The 17,434-nt window shown below is 42.1% G+C and overlaps 1 protein-coding gene across 2 annotated transcripts in view; it reads right to left on the reverse strand.

Moving 5' to 3' along the window:
• The window catches only part of LOC140738899 (golgin subfamily B member 1-like), a 205,064-nt gene that overhangs the window by 43,785 nt on the left and 143,845 nt on the right, over window positions 1-17,434 (reverse strand). For both annotated transcript variants that reach the window (XM_073066900.1, XM_073066901.1), the window contains 2 exons: window positions 11,067-11,143; window positions 1,055-6,420 (listed from right to left, as the gene is read on the reverse strand). In XM_073066900.1, coding sequence (XP_072923001.1) covers window positions 1,055-6,420; window positions 11,067-11,143 — 5,443 coding nt within the window. The remainder of the gene's footprint in view (window positions 1-1,054; window positions 6,421-11,066; window positions 11,144-17,434) is intronic.

The following is a 17,434-nucleotide window of genomic DNA, read 5'->3' on the forward strand; positions in this document are numbered from 1 at the left end:
ATTGGGGGAAAGTGGGACAGTCTAGGAGTGGAGGGCATTTAAGGCCATAGAATTTCTTCTCTCTTTGCCTTAAAGCTGTGGAATTTCTATTATTGAATATATTCAAAGCTGACAGATTCATAAGCAACAAGAAAATCAAGGCATGTGGGGATAAGATGGAAAAGTACTTTTGAGGAACATTGGATCAGTCATGACTAAACTCAAAGGGCCAATTCCTGTTCCTACTTCTTATGGTCTTAACTGTAATTATGGTAGTCAAACCTACTTCATCTCCCCTAACAGATCCACAGAGATACAGGAAATCTTATCATTGTTACTCTTAATGAGATCAGTTAAAACAACCAGATCATTTAAAAAAATTCTACATGTGTATTATTTGATCACATGTGGCTGTGCCCTATTGTTGCTACTAACTCCATCCAGCAGTGCACACAAAATGCTGGTGGAATGCAGCAGGCCAGGCAGCATCTATCGGAAGAAGGACTGTTGATGTTTCAGGCCGAGACCCTTCGTCAGGATGAGAGGCAAGGGGTCTTGACCCAAAATGTCGACAGTGCTTCTTCCTATTGATGCTGCCTGGCCTGCTGCGTTCCACCGGCATTTTATGTGTGTTGCTTGAATTTCCAGCGTCTGCAGATTTCCTCATGTTTGCCATCCAGCAGTGAACTGTTTTAAAATATGAACATAGAACAGTACTGCACCGCGTTGTGCTGACCCTTTAACTTATTCCAAGATCAATCTAATCGTTCCCTCCTACATAGTGCTCCATATTTCTTTTATACAACATGGCATTTCTCATTAGAACTGGAATTTCATTAAAAAGTTGCAAACTTCAAATATTCACATCGTTGGAGTAATTTACTTTAAATGTTAACACTTAATTGAAATGCGAAAGCCCCATACTAATTTACCAAAGTTGAGAGACTTCAATAATTTGTCAGGGGAAGGATAGAAGTTTACAAACAGGGTAAAAAAAAGTTCCTAAACACCAAGAATAGCTAGTTCTATATATTTCTTTGACCTGGATGAAAGGAGATGTTTTGTTTTGCTTTACCTGGAAAGCTTGATTTTCAGTTCCTCATGATGAATGGTGATCTGTCTTAGCTGATCCTTCAGTCTGTTGCAGTTGTTTTCCTTGTCTCTGATCTCTTCTTCTTTCTTCAAAATTGCATCATTGAACTTGATTTCCCATTTTTTAGACTCATCAATAATTCTATCACGGTCATTCTGTAAAGAAGACATACTACGAGTGAAGGCTGCCAGCTTGGCTAAATTTTCATTGAAATTTGCCTGAATCTGATTGGTTTCCTCTTTCTTCTTTTCCAATGTGCCCTGCAGTGCCTCAACGGTGTTTTCAGAATGCTTCTTCTCACGCTCCAAACTTTCTATCTTCTCTTGCATGTTTTTAAGCTCCTTTCTATGTCCATCTTTTTCTCGATTAATCCTTCTCTTTTGTTCTTCTTCCATATAGGTAGTTTGCTCTTTGGCCTTATTTTCAAGAGTCTGAAGCTCTTCTTTTAGCTTCAATTCATCTGCCAAGAGCCTAGCTACCTCACTTTGAGCATCATCGAGTTGGACTTTACAAGAAAGCAGCTCTGCCTGGGCCTTTTTGCAATCTTCCAGTTGTGCTGCTGTTTCCTTCTTTGCAGTATCCAAACTCTTCTGGGTCTCTTGCTGAACAAATTCCAATGCCCTAATAGTTTTTCCTAAGCCACTGATTTTCTCCTGGTATTGAATGCAATCTTTCTGCAGTTGCTTGACCTCTTGCTGTTGTTCTTTGAGCAGCTCCTGTAATTCTTTGTTGTGAATTTTACCCCCCTCATTTTTCTTTTGCATTGACTTTACTTTCTGCTCAAAGTCCTTTTGCAACTTGGCTGCAGCTTCAGCCTTTTCTCTCTTAAGTTGCCTCACTTCTTCTTCCAGTTCACCAATCTGTTTCAGATACTCTCTTACAGTTAGTTCTAAATGCGAAATCTTGTTGTTATGTTCTTTTGATTCCTGTTGATAATCAGCAACACTACTGTTTAGCTCTGCCAACTGATTCATTAGTCGTTCTTCTAGATCATCTTTATCCAAATCTGCAGATGTTTTCTCCTTCTGTACCAGTTCTACTTTTTGTTTTAATTGGTGATTATCGAGCTCAAGCTCAGAGACAGTCCTATGCATCTGTTTCCATTCCTCCTTATTTTTAACTAGTTGCTCTTCCAAACTGTCCCTTTCACTTTGCAAAAGTTGGTTTACTTTCTTCAATTCATATATCTCATTCTCTGTCATCTGCTTGTCATTTTCCATCTGTTTTAGTTGTTCCATCAACTGTGACAGTTCTTGACTGTACTTTGTTATTTCATTATCGAAGCTACGATCTTCTGAGCCCTCTGGAGGGGCATGGATTTTAGTTGACTCTACTGAAGGACCTAATTTATTGGATAATCCCTGTTTAACTTCTACTACAATGGTTGCATCAATAGCTTCTTTCATTTTAATTTCCTGTTCTTGAATATTACTTTGATATTTGGCTAAAACTTTCTCACTATTTTCCAGCTTCTCAGCCATCTCATTCAGCTCCAGTTTCAACGTATTGGTCTCTCCCTCCAAAAAATCCCTCTGAATTTTTAAGGTTTCAAGTTCTTTCATCACCTCTTCTGTTTCCTGTTTTGCTTTCTGAAGTTCCTCCTGAAGTTGCCTTTCTGTTAAGTCTGAAGATTCACTTGGCTTACTCTGCATGCTTGGTTCAGACTGCTGTTCCAACTGGAGTCTCTCAATTTCTTCTTCGAGTTCCATAATTTTCTGCTGCTTTGATTTAGCAAATTTCCTCATTTTTTCCTTCATTCCCTCCTGCTCCTCTTTTGCCTCCTGAAGTTGTTTCTCTACCCCTTTTTTCTGAACTTCAGCCTCTTGAATCTTGCCGAACAACTCCTGCTTCTCCTGTTTTACAATTTCAAGTACACGGTACATCTTTTCAATCTCACCACTCACATTCTCATAGGATTGTAGAAGTGTTTCGTATTCCTTTTGTAATTCTTCATGTTTCCTATGCCAGTCTGAGCTTTCTGCCTTTTGTTCACTTTTTAAGAATTCAACTTCGTGTTGCAAGATATCTTTTTCTTGTGTAATGCCATCAATGATCAGCTTTAAGCTTTCACTAGAAGCACTGAAATTCTGGTTTTCAATTAGTAATTTATCAACTTCTATAATTAATTTTTCTTTTTGCGCCTGAAGATTTGACAATTTTGTCGTAAGGTCTTCTTTGTCCTTCCTCAGGTTTTCAATCGCCATTTCCATTTCAGTTAGCCTTTGATTTAATTCTTCTTTCAATGTTGTTACATTAGCCAGCTCTTCCCTCAGTGATTTGTTCACTTTCAAAGTTTCTTTGCGAGAGATCAAGGCAGCTTGTAGCTTCCTCTGCATTTGCTGTTTCAACTTAGCCTCTTCAGTATCATCCTCTTGCTTTTGCTGAGCTTCCAGGACCTCATTTTGAAGAAGTTTCCTTTCATCTTCAAATTCTTTAGCTTGTTCTTCCATTTGAGACTGTAGTGTTTTAATGAAATCAACTTTCTCTGATAGTGTCTGTTCCAGGTTTTCAAATAATGCATCTTTTTCCTTCAGCTGAGTATAGAAATGTTCTATTTCTTCATCTTTGTTATGCAAAATTACCTTTAACTCTTCATATTGCTTGCTTAGAATGGCCATGCTCTCAGAATCAGAACTTCCAGCTCTGGCCACCTCTAAAGCCAACTTTAGATCTTCTGCATGTGCTTCTGTGTCCTGATATCTTTTTTTCAGAAGGTCAAGTTCTTTAATTAACTCTTCTTTCTCCAAGCAGTGGGTTTCTTCCAGCTCAGCGATTTTATCCTGAGATACAGCTGCTTCTTCCATTATTCTCTGCTCAGGATTTGTCAAATGCTGCAGTTTTAATTCAAGGTCATTATTTTTATTGTGTAGCTTCTCAAGTTCTTCTCTTAACTGGGCCACCACAGGATCTTCAGTTTTTGCTTCAGATACATATACAGGTGCCTGAACCAGGATTGTTCTTGAAGTGTCCATCAATTCAGAGCTCCAACCTAAATGCTCACTCCTCTCTGACAATTCCTCTTTTGCTTCCTCAGAATTCTCTTGAAGTAGTTTCCCTGGCTGCGGTTCTGCACCTGCAGGCTTCTCTTCCAAAAGCTGCAGCTGTTCTTTCACTCTTGAAAGCTCTTCACAAATCCTTACTTTCTCCTGTCTCTGTTGATTGAAATTCTCCAGCAAAGCATTGTATTGCTCCTTCTGTTGCTTTACTTGCTCCCTATGGAGTCTATTCTTCTCCTGAGCTTTTTTGATCATATCCTTCCGCAAACTCATAGCTTCCTCAAGCTTCTTCTGCAGCTGATCCTTCTCTTGTTCCAGTACAGAAAGCTTAGACTCGAGCAGAGTTTGCTTACTTTCTACCGATCCTTCCACTGTGACAATGGGCTCAGGGACCTTATCAGAATCAATGTCAGTGCTCTCATTCTCAACATCCTTCTCTTCCATTTCATGTTGTGACATAGCCTGTGGATTATCCAACTGCTTGGGCAATAAAGTTGCTTCCAGTGAATTCATTTGATCTGTTTTCTTCTGAAGTTTTTGTTTCAGATCTTCTACCAAATTCTGAAGGTGACTAACAGTAGCTTCTTGATCTTGCAGAGCTTCCCTGACATTCTGCAAATCTGTTTCTTTCTCAGCAAGAGCCCTAACCAGATCAACACTCTGTTGATTCTGAATTTGATTTTCTTCACATAGTTGCACTGGCTCTGAAGAGTTGAGGTCACTGCATCCTGCTTCATTCCCCGATGGAGAACTTTCCTCTGCTTCACAGTCTTTATTCTGTGCTTCCTGTTTCATCTCTTCCATTTTCTTTAAAAGTTCTTTCCTTTTTATCAAAGCAGCCTGGAGCTTTCTTTTTATCTGCTCATTCTCCTTTGTCAGGTTTTCTACATGTTTCTTTAAATCATCCCTCTCCTTCAGTAATAGCTCTAGTCTGCCTGTGCCACTTTGTGAAAGGTCAGTCTGTTCTTTACTCCTGGTGGGTTGCTCAGGTTCACTAGAGGGCTTCTCTTCTTCTTTCCCCTCCGGTTCTTTGTGTAGCAGTAGCACCTGCTCCTTTAACTGTTTCACTTGGTTTCCCAAAGAAAATTTCTCTTCATTTAACACTACCATTTTCTCAGACATACTCATGGTGACCTCAGCCATTTCTCTTTCCTTTTCTGACAGACACGAGTGAAGTTGCTGCACTTTACTTACATTTTCAAAAAGAGCTTGCTGCATGGTCACCAATTCCTGCTCCTTAGAAGCCAGCTTCTGCACAAGTTCCTCAATTTTGGACTTGTCATCATTGACAAGCTGCTCCAAGTTCAAGGTTGCTTCTTCCTTCATTTTTAACTCTCCTCTCAGGTCTTTAACCTCTACCTCTTGTTCAGTGATCTGATGCTGCATGATGTCCAGCTCCCTCTCCAGAGCCTCAATTTTCACATCCTTTGACCTAGATTCATTTTCTGCACTGTGAAACTGCTCTTGTAATAAACTGTTCTGCATACTCATATTTTCCAAAACCAAGTAGTTCTTTTTCTCTTCATCAACTGCCTCTTCCTCTGCTTTTGTCAGTTTCTCTTTTAGTTGAGGTACTAAAGACAACTCCTCACTGTACTTCTGAATCTGACCAAGAAGCTCATTCTTCTCTGCACTCAGATTATCAATGGCTTCATTTGCTTTTACTATCTCTTCCTTGTAACCCAAAACTATCTGATTTAGGCCCATAAGCTCTTCATTGTTATCCTTCAGCTGCTTACTGTAGAAGGCCTTCAACTCTTCTAGCTCCTCTTCAAGATCCTGTATGCGTGCCTGCAATTTATCAGATTTGTTGCTTTGAACTCCTTGAAGCTCAGGACAATGTCTTGTAATTCCACTGTCCTCTTCTTTTCCCAAGACCAATGCTAGTCCTCCATGTGAGGCAGAACTATATTCCAGTTGTTCCCCAGAACTGTACACTTCTGTGGTTGAATAAGTATGATGTCCAAGATGGACAACTGTTGTACTCCTCTGTTCTACCTGAGTAGAGTTAACCTTCTCCAGTTGTACTGAAACTATCGTGCTGTCCACTTTAGTACATGAATTTGTCCTTCCTTCCATCACTTCTTTCTGCTCCGTATATACTTTAAAATGCTCATCTGTTGCTGACATAGCTTCTTGTTGCTCAGGCATAAACTGATGTCCATCTTTCATACTTATCTGACAGACAATCCCATCTTCTGACAATACTGAATCCAGTTTGTTCAGCAGAAGCTGATTTGTTTGGGCTACTCCTGGTTGATATGTAATAGAGCCAGGCTCTTTGTCATTGTCAGAAATAATCCTGTGCAGGGAATGAGTCTCACTGTACTCTTCAATCTCTGCTTTACATTGCTGAATTAAAAAGAAAAAAAATAGAAACAGATGTTCAGTTACTGCTGTACAATGTAGAGTTAAGAAATCATATCCACAGTTAAATCAGTCAAGGGTTACATGTAGCCTTATACAAGTCAGACCTCTTATACATCTACAATTTGCTTGGCCCCAACATTGGCAATCAAATTATCAGGCAGAATTCTGGAATGAACTCTTGATTTCATTCCATTGCCATTTTAAAACTGACTTGTTTCACCAACCTTTTGTTCAAATGCCTGAATGGCCCCTTCTTCAGCTCAATGTATTTTTCATTTGCCTCATTCTTTTGTATGTACAGTCACCTATGTACATACAAGCTCACAGATACACACACAGTACAGAAGCAGGCCATCTGGCTCAACAGGTCTGTGCCTGCCAACCAACCATTTACAGTAATCCGACATTAATCCCATTCTTTAACTCCCCAGATTCCCATCAATTTGTTCAAGATTCTACTCCTAACGTGTAGATCAGGCCTGAACTAATTAAATGGTGGAGTAAGTTTCAGGGGCCCTCTACCCAAAGGTCTCGTGAAAGGGCAGCTGCTGGTGCTGCTGATATATAACAAAAAACAAAAGGCAGTACAAGAGCAGGCTGCAGTTGCATGAGTATTTATAGTCTGCTTAGCTTCAACCAACAACGATATTTAAGAACTCTCCAGAAGATCATGATAACCATAGCAACCCCAATGAGCCACCCATATGGGTAGATCGAGAAAAAAAAGACATTTATTTATTAACACCTACGCTCTGTCTGCCACAGAAAGTAGGATCTCCCAGTGGCCACACATTTTAATTCCACGTCCCATTCCCATTCTGATATGTCTATCCATGGCCTCCTCTACTGTCAAGATGAAGCCACACTCAGGTTGGAGGAACAACACCTTATATACCGTCTGGGTAGCCTCCAACCTGATGGCATGAACATTGACCTCCAACTTTCGTTAATGCCCCTCCTCCCCTTCTTACCCCATTCCTGATTTTTTTATTTTTTCCCCCCTCCCCTTTTTTTCTCTCTCTGCCCATCACTCTGCCTGTTCTTCATTTCCCTCTGGTGCTCCCCTCCCTCTTTCTTTCTCCTTAGGCCTTCAGTCCCATGATGCTTTCCCTTCTCCAGCTCTGTATCCCTTTTGCCAATCACCTTTCCAGCTCTTAGCTTCACCCCACCCCCTCCAATCGTCTCCTATCATCTTGTATTTCCCCCTCCCCCTCCTACTTTCAAATCTCTTACTATCTTTTCTTTCAGTTAGTCCTGACGAAGGGCCTCGGCCCGAAATATCAATGGTGCTTCTTCCTATAGATGCTGCCTGGCCTGCTATGTTACACGAACATTTTGTGTGTGTTACATTTATTTAACTACCAGTTACAACCAAGTTTATAAACAGAGAATATGCCTCTACTCTTCCACTGATGCATCTCTTCCACTCAACTATATGAGGATAAATCTGTTAGAAATCTTTGAAGAAACAACAAGCAGGATAGATAAAGGTTGATGCTGTGTACTTGGATTTTCAGAAGGCCTTTGACAAAGTGTCAGACGAGGCTGCTTTATAAGCTAAGAGCCTGTGGTATTACAAGAAAGATACTAGCATGGATAAAGCATTGGCTGATTGGCAGGAGGCAAAGAGTGGGAATGGTTGGCTGCTGGTGACTAGTGGTGTTCCACAGGGGTCTGTGTTGGGACCAATTCTTTTCACATTATATGTAAATGACTTGGATGATGGAATTGATGGCTTTGTTGTAAAGTCTGCAGACGATATGAAGATAGGTGGAGGGGCAAGTAGTTTTGAGGAAGTAGAGAAGGACTTAAACAGATTAGAAGAATGGGCAAAGAAGTGGCAGATGGAATACAGTGTTGGGAAGTATATGGCCATAAACTTTGTTAGAAGAAATGAAAGGGTTGACTATTTTCTAAATGGAGAGAAAGTAAAGTGCAAAAATACATGGCAGTCCTTGTGCAGCATTCCTTAAAGGTTAATTTTCAGGTTGAGTGTGTGGTGAGGAAGGCAAATGTGATGTTAGCACTCATTTCAAGAGGTGTAGCATATAAAAGCAAGGACGTAATGTTGAGACTTTATAAAGCACTGGTGAGGCCTCACTTGGGAGTATTGTTAGCAGTTTTAGACAATAAGGCCATAAGACATAGGAGTAGAATTAGACCATTTGCCCCCTCAGGTCTGCTCTGCCATTTAATCATGGCTGATCTTTTTTCTCCCCTCCTCAGCCCCACTCCCCAGCCTTCCCCTCTAACCTTTCATGCTGTATCCAATCAAGAATCCATCAAGCTCTGCCTTACATACACCAAATGACCTGGCCTCCATAGCTGCCCATGGTAATAAATTCCACAAATGCACCACCCTCTGACTAAAGAAATTTCTCCGTATCTCTGTTTTAAATGGATGCTCCTCTATCCTGAGGCTGTGCCCTCGTCCTAGACTGCCCACCATGGGAAATACCCTTTCTACATCTACTCTGTATCGTCCGTTCAACATTCAAAAGGTTTCAATGAGATCCCCCCCCCAACCATTCTTCTAAATTTCAGTGAGTACAGACCCAGAACTATCAAACATTCCTCGTCTGATAACCCTTTCATTCCCAGAATCATCCTTGTAAACCTTCTCTGAACCCTCTCCAATGCCAGTACATCTTTCCTTAGATGAGGAGCCCAGAACTGGTGAGGCCTCACCAGTGGCTTATAAAGCCTCAGCCTCACATCACTGCTCTTGTATTCCAGACCTCATGAAATGAATGCGATCATTGCACTTGCCTTCCTCACCACTGACTCCACCTGTTTTGGGTCACTCGTCTTAGAAAGGAGGTGTTTAAACTGGAGATCAACGGAGGTTCATGAAAATGATTCTAGGATTGAACGGCTTGTCATACAAAAAGCATTTGATGGCTCTGGAATTCACTAGAATTCAGAAGAATGAGGGGCAACCTAATTGAAGCCTATCGAATGGAGAAAAGCCTTGATAGAGTGGATGTGGAGAGGATGTTTCGTCTTGTGAAGAGTCTACGACCAGAGGACACAGCCTTTTAGAGGGGTGTCCTTTTAGAAATGAGACAAGGAGGAATTTCTTTTGCCAGAGAGTGGTGAATCTGTGGAATTCGTTGCCACAGGCACCTGTGGTGGCCAAGACTTCATGTACATTTAAGGCAGAGGTTGATAGATTCCTAATTGATCAGGGCACAAAGGGATGCAGGTAGGGAAGTCAAGAAATTGGGGTTGAGAGAGAAAATGGATTAGCCATTTTGAAATGGCGGGGCAGACTTGATGGGCTAAATGGCCTAATTCTGTTCCTGTGTTTTACGGTCTTATGATAAGTGAATGATACCAACACATTAACAAAATCTCAGATTCCACTTGATTCTGTATCTATTGCATCTGAAACTGGGAATGTTGCATGGGACTGACATTGTTCCTGGATATTTCTGTTTTATTTTCCCCACCATCCTGCAGTGAGGTTGGGAGCTGGGGACTGTGGATAGTCAAAGCAAGTTCTGAGACCAAAAACCTGCTGGTTGGCACCAACAAACATTCACAAAGCTGATGGATTACAAGTTTCTCAGGAGAAATTTTATCTTGACTTGTCTTCATGTAAATGCAGTTCAAAACTCCAAAGTTAAAGATTGCTTTTAACTGATAGTAGTAAATGAATGCTCCTGCATCAGCCACCCATTGCTTGCTAAAACACAGAAGGAGGCTATTTGGCCCAATGGTCAAATCCAATTTTAACACAACAATCTCATCCATCCCATTCCCTGCTCCTCATCTTCCCTGGTAGCCCTGAAACTTACTCTCTTTCATATCTGCCCATCAAAATCTCTGTTTCCTTTTATTACTTATCAAAAGGGGAATATAACAATTACCAATAACCAATTATTATATCTTTGGAATGAGAGAACAAACTGAATCATCTGGAAACCCACATATCACAAGCGAATGTACAAACTCCACAGAGACAGCACCCAAGGACAGGGTCTAACACAGTCTGCAAGGTGGCAGTGATAAACATTGCACCGATACGTCACACCATTGCCCTCTGCCACCAAAATTTGGCAGTTATCACTTCAGGAATTCAAGCCAGCTCTGACTTCACCCGTCAACTACAGTTCAGCCTTATCACCAGTATGTCTCTCAAGGAAATGAAAATCCATGCCTGAATGCACCACCTGGGGTGCTGGTGGAGGCAAATATAGAGAACTTCAATCATAAACAAGAGAAAATCTGCAGATACTTACAAGAGGCTCTTAGATATGTGCAGGAAATGGAAGGATATGCAGAAAAGGATGTGTAAACAAAGGATTAGTTCAGTTGGGCATAAATATGACACCAAACTGTGGGTTGAAGGACCTCTTTCTGTGCTGCACTGTTCTATGTTCTAACTCAAACTGGCCAAAACAGTACATTTTCTATTACCTTCAAATTAGTATATGTTATCAGCAGCCTCTAATGATTAAAGTTTGCCAATTCAGAGCTGAACATCAGGCAAATGACGTCCATTAAAACTTGTATTTATGTAATTCCTCATTTTGAAACTTCTGAGGCCAGAGCGTTACAATGTGAAACAAAAACTCAACATCATGACTGTAAGGAAAAAGAATCACAGCTGAAGGTTCCTGTACCTGAACTTCCACTGGTTCTGTTGCTTTTTGTTCTGGTTCAGAGACGTCCTGAATATTCTTTGCTTTATCAGTCTTCTCTGAAAAGTTAAATAGTAATTTATAATTAATCCTCTCCAAGTTCAGATATCTTGCATACATTTGCCAACTTCAACTTGGATGTCTATAACAATTTTACACAGTCAGCAGCAGAAAAGACTCCACTTTTCAACATCAGACTGGAAATGCCAGCAAGATAACCAGGTCACATTCTGTAAAGTGTTGGACAAATGCCAATATTCCAGCCAATTCCACTTACTATTAGTTACTGGCTGCTGCTTGGACAAGTAACTTTAAGGGGTGCAGGCCATGTCCACTCATCGTGGATAGGTCTGTAAAATACAATGTTACTAAGTAATCCAACAAGTATCTCAGGCAGTAGCCAGCAATGCCCATGAAAATGTTTCAACGTATTTTAGATCAAACAAAGTGGTACATGAATATAGAGAAGCTCAAGAAAACTGAAAATAGAAAAGGCACTGAAAATTAAAGTGCTAAACTCAATTCTGTTAAAGAAAATCTTTCCTCACAATATCAATCTCAATTCAATGCAATGATCAATTAAGCCTATTTGAATAATTATTTGGAAAAAAAAGGAAAGAATAATGAATAGCTTAACAACTCCTGAAGAAAGTATGTTAGCAGCTAAATTAAAATTATTTCACTAGTTTCCTTGAAAAAGTAGATTTCTTTTGAGAGCATTTAATCTATTGCGGCTAAAGTCCTCTCCATTTCAATTGAATTCCTTTAACGCAGAGGTCGGATGACTATTCCCATCTCCTCATGCTCCCAATTTTCATATCATTCTAAGCTCACCTGCAACACCTAGAAATAAACTTCATTATACACCACTCATGCTCCCCTCACTCACATCCCCTCCATTTCCTGAACGCCTCCGCTCACCCCATCTTCCTGACGCCTTAACAATGATAGAGTTCCTCTTGTCCATAATTATCACCCCATAAGTCTCCACATCCAACACATTATTCTCTGCAACTTCTGCCATCTCCAAAAGGATACTACCACCAAACATATCTTTACCTCCCCCTCCACTTCCTGCAGGGATTGCTCCCTTTGGGATTCCCTTGTCCATTTATCTCTCTTCACTAATCTCTCTCCCGGAACTTGTATCTGCAAGTGGCCAAAGTGCTACACCTGACCATTCATCTCCTCCCTCATCTACATTCAGGGCCCCAAACAATCCTTCCAGATGAGGCAACACTTCACCTGCAAATCTGCTGGAATCATTTATTGTATCCTATTGTGCTCCTGCTGCAGCCTCCACTACATTGATGAGACTCATCATAAATTGGGGGACCACTTCATTGAGCACCTCTGCTCCATGTGCAAAAGTGGAACTTCTCGATGGCCAAACATTTTAATTCCCATTCTCCACTCTGGCCCCTTACCTCTTCTCACTTTCCTATCATCTCCCCCTGGGTCAGCTTTCTCATATGGTCAAAGTTCAAAGTTGAACTTTGAATGTTGACTGTTTACTATTTCCATAAATGCTACCTGACCTGCTGAGTTCCTCCAACATTTTGTGTGTATTGCTTTAATATAGACATTTGGTTGCTCTGTTGACAAGAATCAAGAGCTAACACTTGCAGAGGCAGACAGGTTTCTCAAGCATGTTTCACTTTACATTGTTTACACATTTTTAAAAACATGGTTGGATATATACAGTCCCTATATACCTCTATCCCCCACCAGGAAGGTCTCCAAGCTCTCCGTTTCTTCCTGGATTCCAGACCCAGCCAGTCACCCTCTACCACCACTCTTCTCCGCCTTGCGGAATTAGTCCTCACCCTTAACAATTTCTCCCTTGGCTCCTCCCACTAAAGGTGTAGCCATGGGCACCCGCATGGGTCCTAGCTACGCCTGCCTTCTTGTCGGCCATGTGGAGCAATCTATGTTCCAAGCCTACACCGGTATCTGTCCTCCTTTTACGTTATATTGACGACTGCATCGGTGCTGCTTCCTACACACATGCTGAGCTCGTCGACTTCATTAACTTCGCCTCCAACTTTCACCCCGCCCTCAAATTCACCTGGTCTATTTCCGACACCTCCCTCCCCTTTCTAGATCTTTCTGTTTCTATCTCTGGAGACAGCCTATCCACCGATGTCTACTACAAACCTACAGACTCTCACAGCTACCTAGACTATTCCTCCTCCCACCCTGTCTCCTGCAAAAATGCTATCCCTTTCTCTCAATTCCTCCGCCTCCGCCACATCTGCTCTCAGGATGAGGCCTTTCATTCTAGGACAAAGGAGATGTCTTCCTTTTTTAAAGAAAGGGGCTTCCCTTCGTCCACTATCAACTCTGCCCTCCATCGCGTCTCCCATATTTCATGCACCACTGCCCTCACCCCATCCCCCCCACCAGCCCACCAGGGATAGAGTCCCCCTGGTCCTCACCTATCACCCTACCAGCCTACAGATCCAACATATAACCCTCCGTAACTTCCGCCACCTCCTACAGGATCCCACCACCAGACACATCTTTCCCTCCCCCCCACTCTCCGCTTTCTGCAGGGATCGCTCCCTACGCGACTCCCTTGTCCATTCATCCCCCCCATCCCTCCCCTCCGACCTCCCTCCAGGCACTTATCCCTGCAAACGGAAGAAGTGCTACACCTGCCCCCACACTTCTTCCCTCACCACCATCCTAGGCCCCAGACAGTCCTTTCAGGTGAGGCACCACTTCACCTGCGAGTCAACTGGGGTGATATACTGTATAAGGTGCTCCCAATGTGGCCATTTATACATTGGGGAGACCCACTGCAGACTGGGAGACCATTTCGCTGAACACCAGCGCTCAGTCCTCCAGCAGTGGCGGGATCTCCCTGTGGCCACACACTTCAATTCCACTCCCACTCCGATATGTCTGTCCATGGCCTCCTCAACCATCAAGATGAGGCCACACGCAGGTTGATGGAGCAACACCTTATCTCCCTAGGTAGCCTCCTACCTGTCGGCATGAACATTCAACTCACAGACATCCGTTGATACCCCTGCCCCCCCCTTACCCCATCCCTATCTATAATTTTAGTCTGGTTTTCTTCCTCACTCTTTTCCCCCCCTCACTATAATCTCCCCCCAGCCCTAACTTTCTTTCTCTTTTATTTCCCATAATTCTCCACCTTCCCCCAGCCCATTTCCCTTCAGCCTATCACTTCCCAGCTCTCTACTTCATCCTTCCCCCTACCTCTTATTCCCCCTCGACCATTCCATGTTACTTCACTCCTGATGAAGGGTTTCGGCCCGAAACGTCATCACTACCTCCTCCCATAGATGCTGTCTGGCCTGCTGAGTTCTGCCAGCATTTTGTGTTTTTATTTGATATGTGAGGCTTTTTTACATTTTTCAGGTTGTTAGGGTTGTCAAACATGGTTGAATGGAATTACTTAGTACTGTCCCATCAAGTTACAACACTGATTTAAGCTCCAAAATATATTATTCCTTCAAATATTCTAGGGCAGATACAACTGTAGTAAGGTCCTCCAGTTTAACCCAGTAATAAGCCTTAGTCACAGTCAGAGAAGAGAAACCCCTTTCGTCTTGAAGAGTACATGACTGGTTTCCATGACTGCATCCCATCACCTCCTTGAACTTATCAACAATTCAAGGCACTTATATTTTGCATGCCCAAAGGGACTGAATGGGTCAGTCACAAATTCATTTCAGATAAGGTCTTAGAAAATCATCTTTGGAGCAATCTGGAATCAGAGAATGGTTACAGCATGGAAAAAGGCTAGTCACCCTGCTGAGTCCAGGCTTACTGTATTTAAGAGCAATCAGCTAGCAGCCCCCCCCCCCCCCCCGTATTCCTCAGGACCCAGGATGACCCGAACCACTCGCTGAGCTGTAGCTTTTCCTCAAGTCACTTCTAGCTCTTGATCAGTCATTTACTATTGATCTTCCCTACTCCATGACTCTTACACATTTAAAATATCTTTATCAGATCTCCTCCAGTTCTCTTTATTTCAAGAACTCCAGCTTCATTAGATTACAAGCATAACCAATGTCTCTCATCCTTGAGATCATTTTTGGTAACTCTCTTCTGTATCCAGTCTCAGGTCTTCACATTTCCTGAAGTGTTTTGCTTAGAAATGGATTCAATACCAAAGTTTCGACCATCTAGCATTTTATAATGAATAACATAAAAACTTAGAAAACATACAGCACAATACAGGCCGTTCAGCCCACAAAGCTGTGCCGAGCGTATCCCTACCTTAGAACTACCTAGGCTTTACCCATAGCCCTCTATTTTTCTAAGCTCCATGTAGCCATCCAGGAGTCTCTTAAAAGACCTTATTGTTTCCGCCTCCACCACCGCTGCCGGCAGCTCATTCTATGCTCTCACCACACTCTGCATAAAAAAAACTTACCCCTGACATCTCCTCTGTACCTACTTCCAAGCTCCTTAAAACTTTGCCCTCTCGTGCTAGCCATTTCAGCCCTGGGGAAAAGCCTCTGACTATCCACATGATTAATACCTCTCATTATCTTGTACACCTCTATCAAGTCACCTCTCATCCTCCGTTGCTCCATAGAAAAAATGCTGAGTTCACTCAACCTATTCTCATAAGGCATGCTCCCCAATCCAAGCAACGTCCTTGTAAATCACCCCTGCACCCTTTCTATGGTGCAGACTAAGGAGCTGGTAGTGGACCTGAGGAGGGCTAAGGCACTGGTGACCCCTGTTTCCATCCAAGGGGTCAGTGTGGACATGGTGGAGGATTACAAATACTTGGGGTTACGAATGGACAATAAACTGGACTGGTCAAAGAACACTGAGGCTATCTACAAGAAGGGTCAGAGCCGTCTCTAATTCCTGAGGAGACTGAGGTCCTTTAACATCTGCTGGACAATGCTGAGGATGTTCTACAAGTCTGTGGTGGCCAATGCTATCATGTTTGCTGTTGTGTGCTGGGGCAACAGGCTGAGGGTGGCAGACACCAACAGAATCAACAAACTCATTCGTAAGGCCAGTGATGTTGTGGGGGTGGAACTGGACTCTCTGACGGTGGTGTCTGAAAAGAGGATGCTGTCCAAGTTGCATGCCATCTTGGACAATGACTCCAATCCACTCTATAATGTACTGGTTAGGCACAGGAGTACATTCAGCCAGAGACTCATTCCACCGTGATGCAACACTGAGCGTCATAGGAAGTCACTCCTGCCTGTGGCCATCAAACTTTCCAACTCCTCCCTCGGAGTGTCAGACACCCTGAGCCAATAGGCTGGTCCTGGACTTATTTCCACTTGGCATAATTTACTTATTATTATTTAATTATTTATGGTTTTATATTGCTATATTTCTACACTATTCTTGGTTGGTACGACTGTAACAAAATCCAATTTCCCTTGGCATCAATAAAGTACGTCTGTCTGTCTGTTTCATGATTTCATTCCTCTTGCATTTTAGGCCCATTTTTTGGCAGTCACTTTCCCTATTGCCTTAACACTTTCAATAAACTATATACCACCAGATATACCAAATATACCACCAGATCTCCTCTATTCTTGCAATCCTTTTAAAACTGTGACCTTTAATGTATATTGCCTCTTTATTCTTCCTATCTAAATACAACAATGCATTTCTTAGCATTAGATTTCATCTGCCACTTTTCTATCCATTTCAGCAGGATGTCTAGAGTTCCTTGAAATCTAATACTATCTTATAACCATATAACCATATAACAATCACAGCACGGAAACAGGCCATTCCGGCCCTCCTAGTCCGTGCCGAACTCTTAATCTCACCTAGTCCCACCTACCCGCACTCAGCCCATAACCCTCCACTCCTTTCCTATCCATATACCTATCCAATTTTACCTTAAATGACACAACTGATCTGGCCTCTACTACTTCTACAGGAAGCTCATTCCACACAGCTATCACTCTCTGAGTAAAGAAATACCCCCTCGTGTTTCCCTTAAACTTTTGCCCCCTAACTCTCAAATCATGTCCTCTCGTTTGAATCTCCCCTACTCTCAATGGAAACAGCCTATTCACGTCAACTCTATCTATCCCTCTCAACATTTTAAATACCTCGATCAAATCCCCCCTCAACCTTCTACGCTCCAATGAATAGAGACCTAACTTGTTCAACCTTTCTCTGTAACTTAAGTGCTGAAACCCTGGTAACATCCTAGTAAATCTTCTTCACAGTTTACTCCTAATCTTCACTACATCTATTGATTTGGAAATTGTACTTTGTACATCAAAATCATTATGATATATTAATAAAAGCAGTAGACCTAGCACTGATCCCTGGACTCTAGTCTGAAAAACACATACAATGCTCTAGAATCACCAATCAAT

This window comes from Hemitrygon akajei, chromosome 14, assembly GCF_048418815.1.
Source record: "Hemitrygon akajei chromosome 14, sHemAka1.3, whole genome shotgun sequence".
NCBI lineage: Eukaryota > Metazoa > Chordata > Chondrichthyes > Myliobatiformes > Dasyatidae > Hemitrygon > Hemitrygon akajei.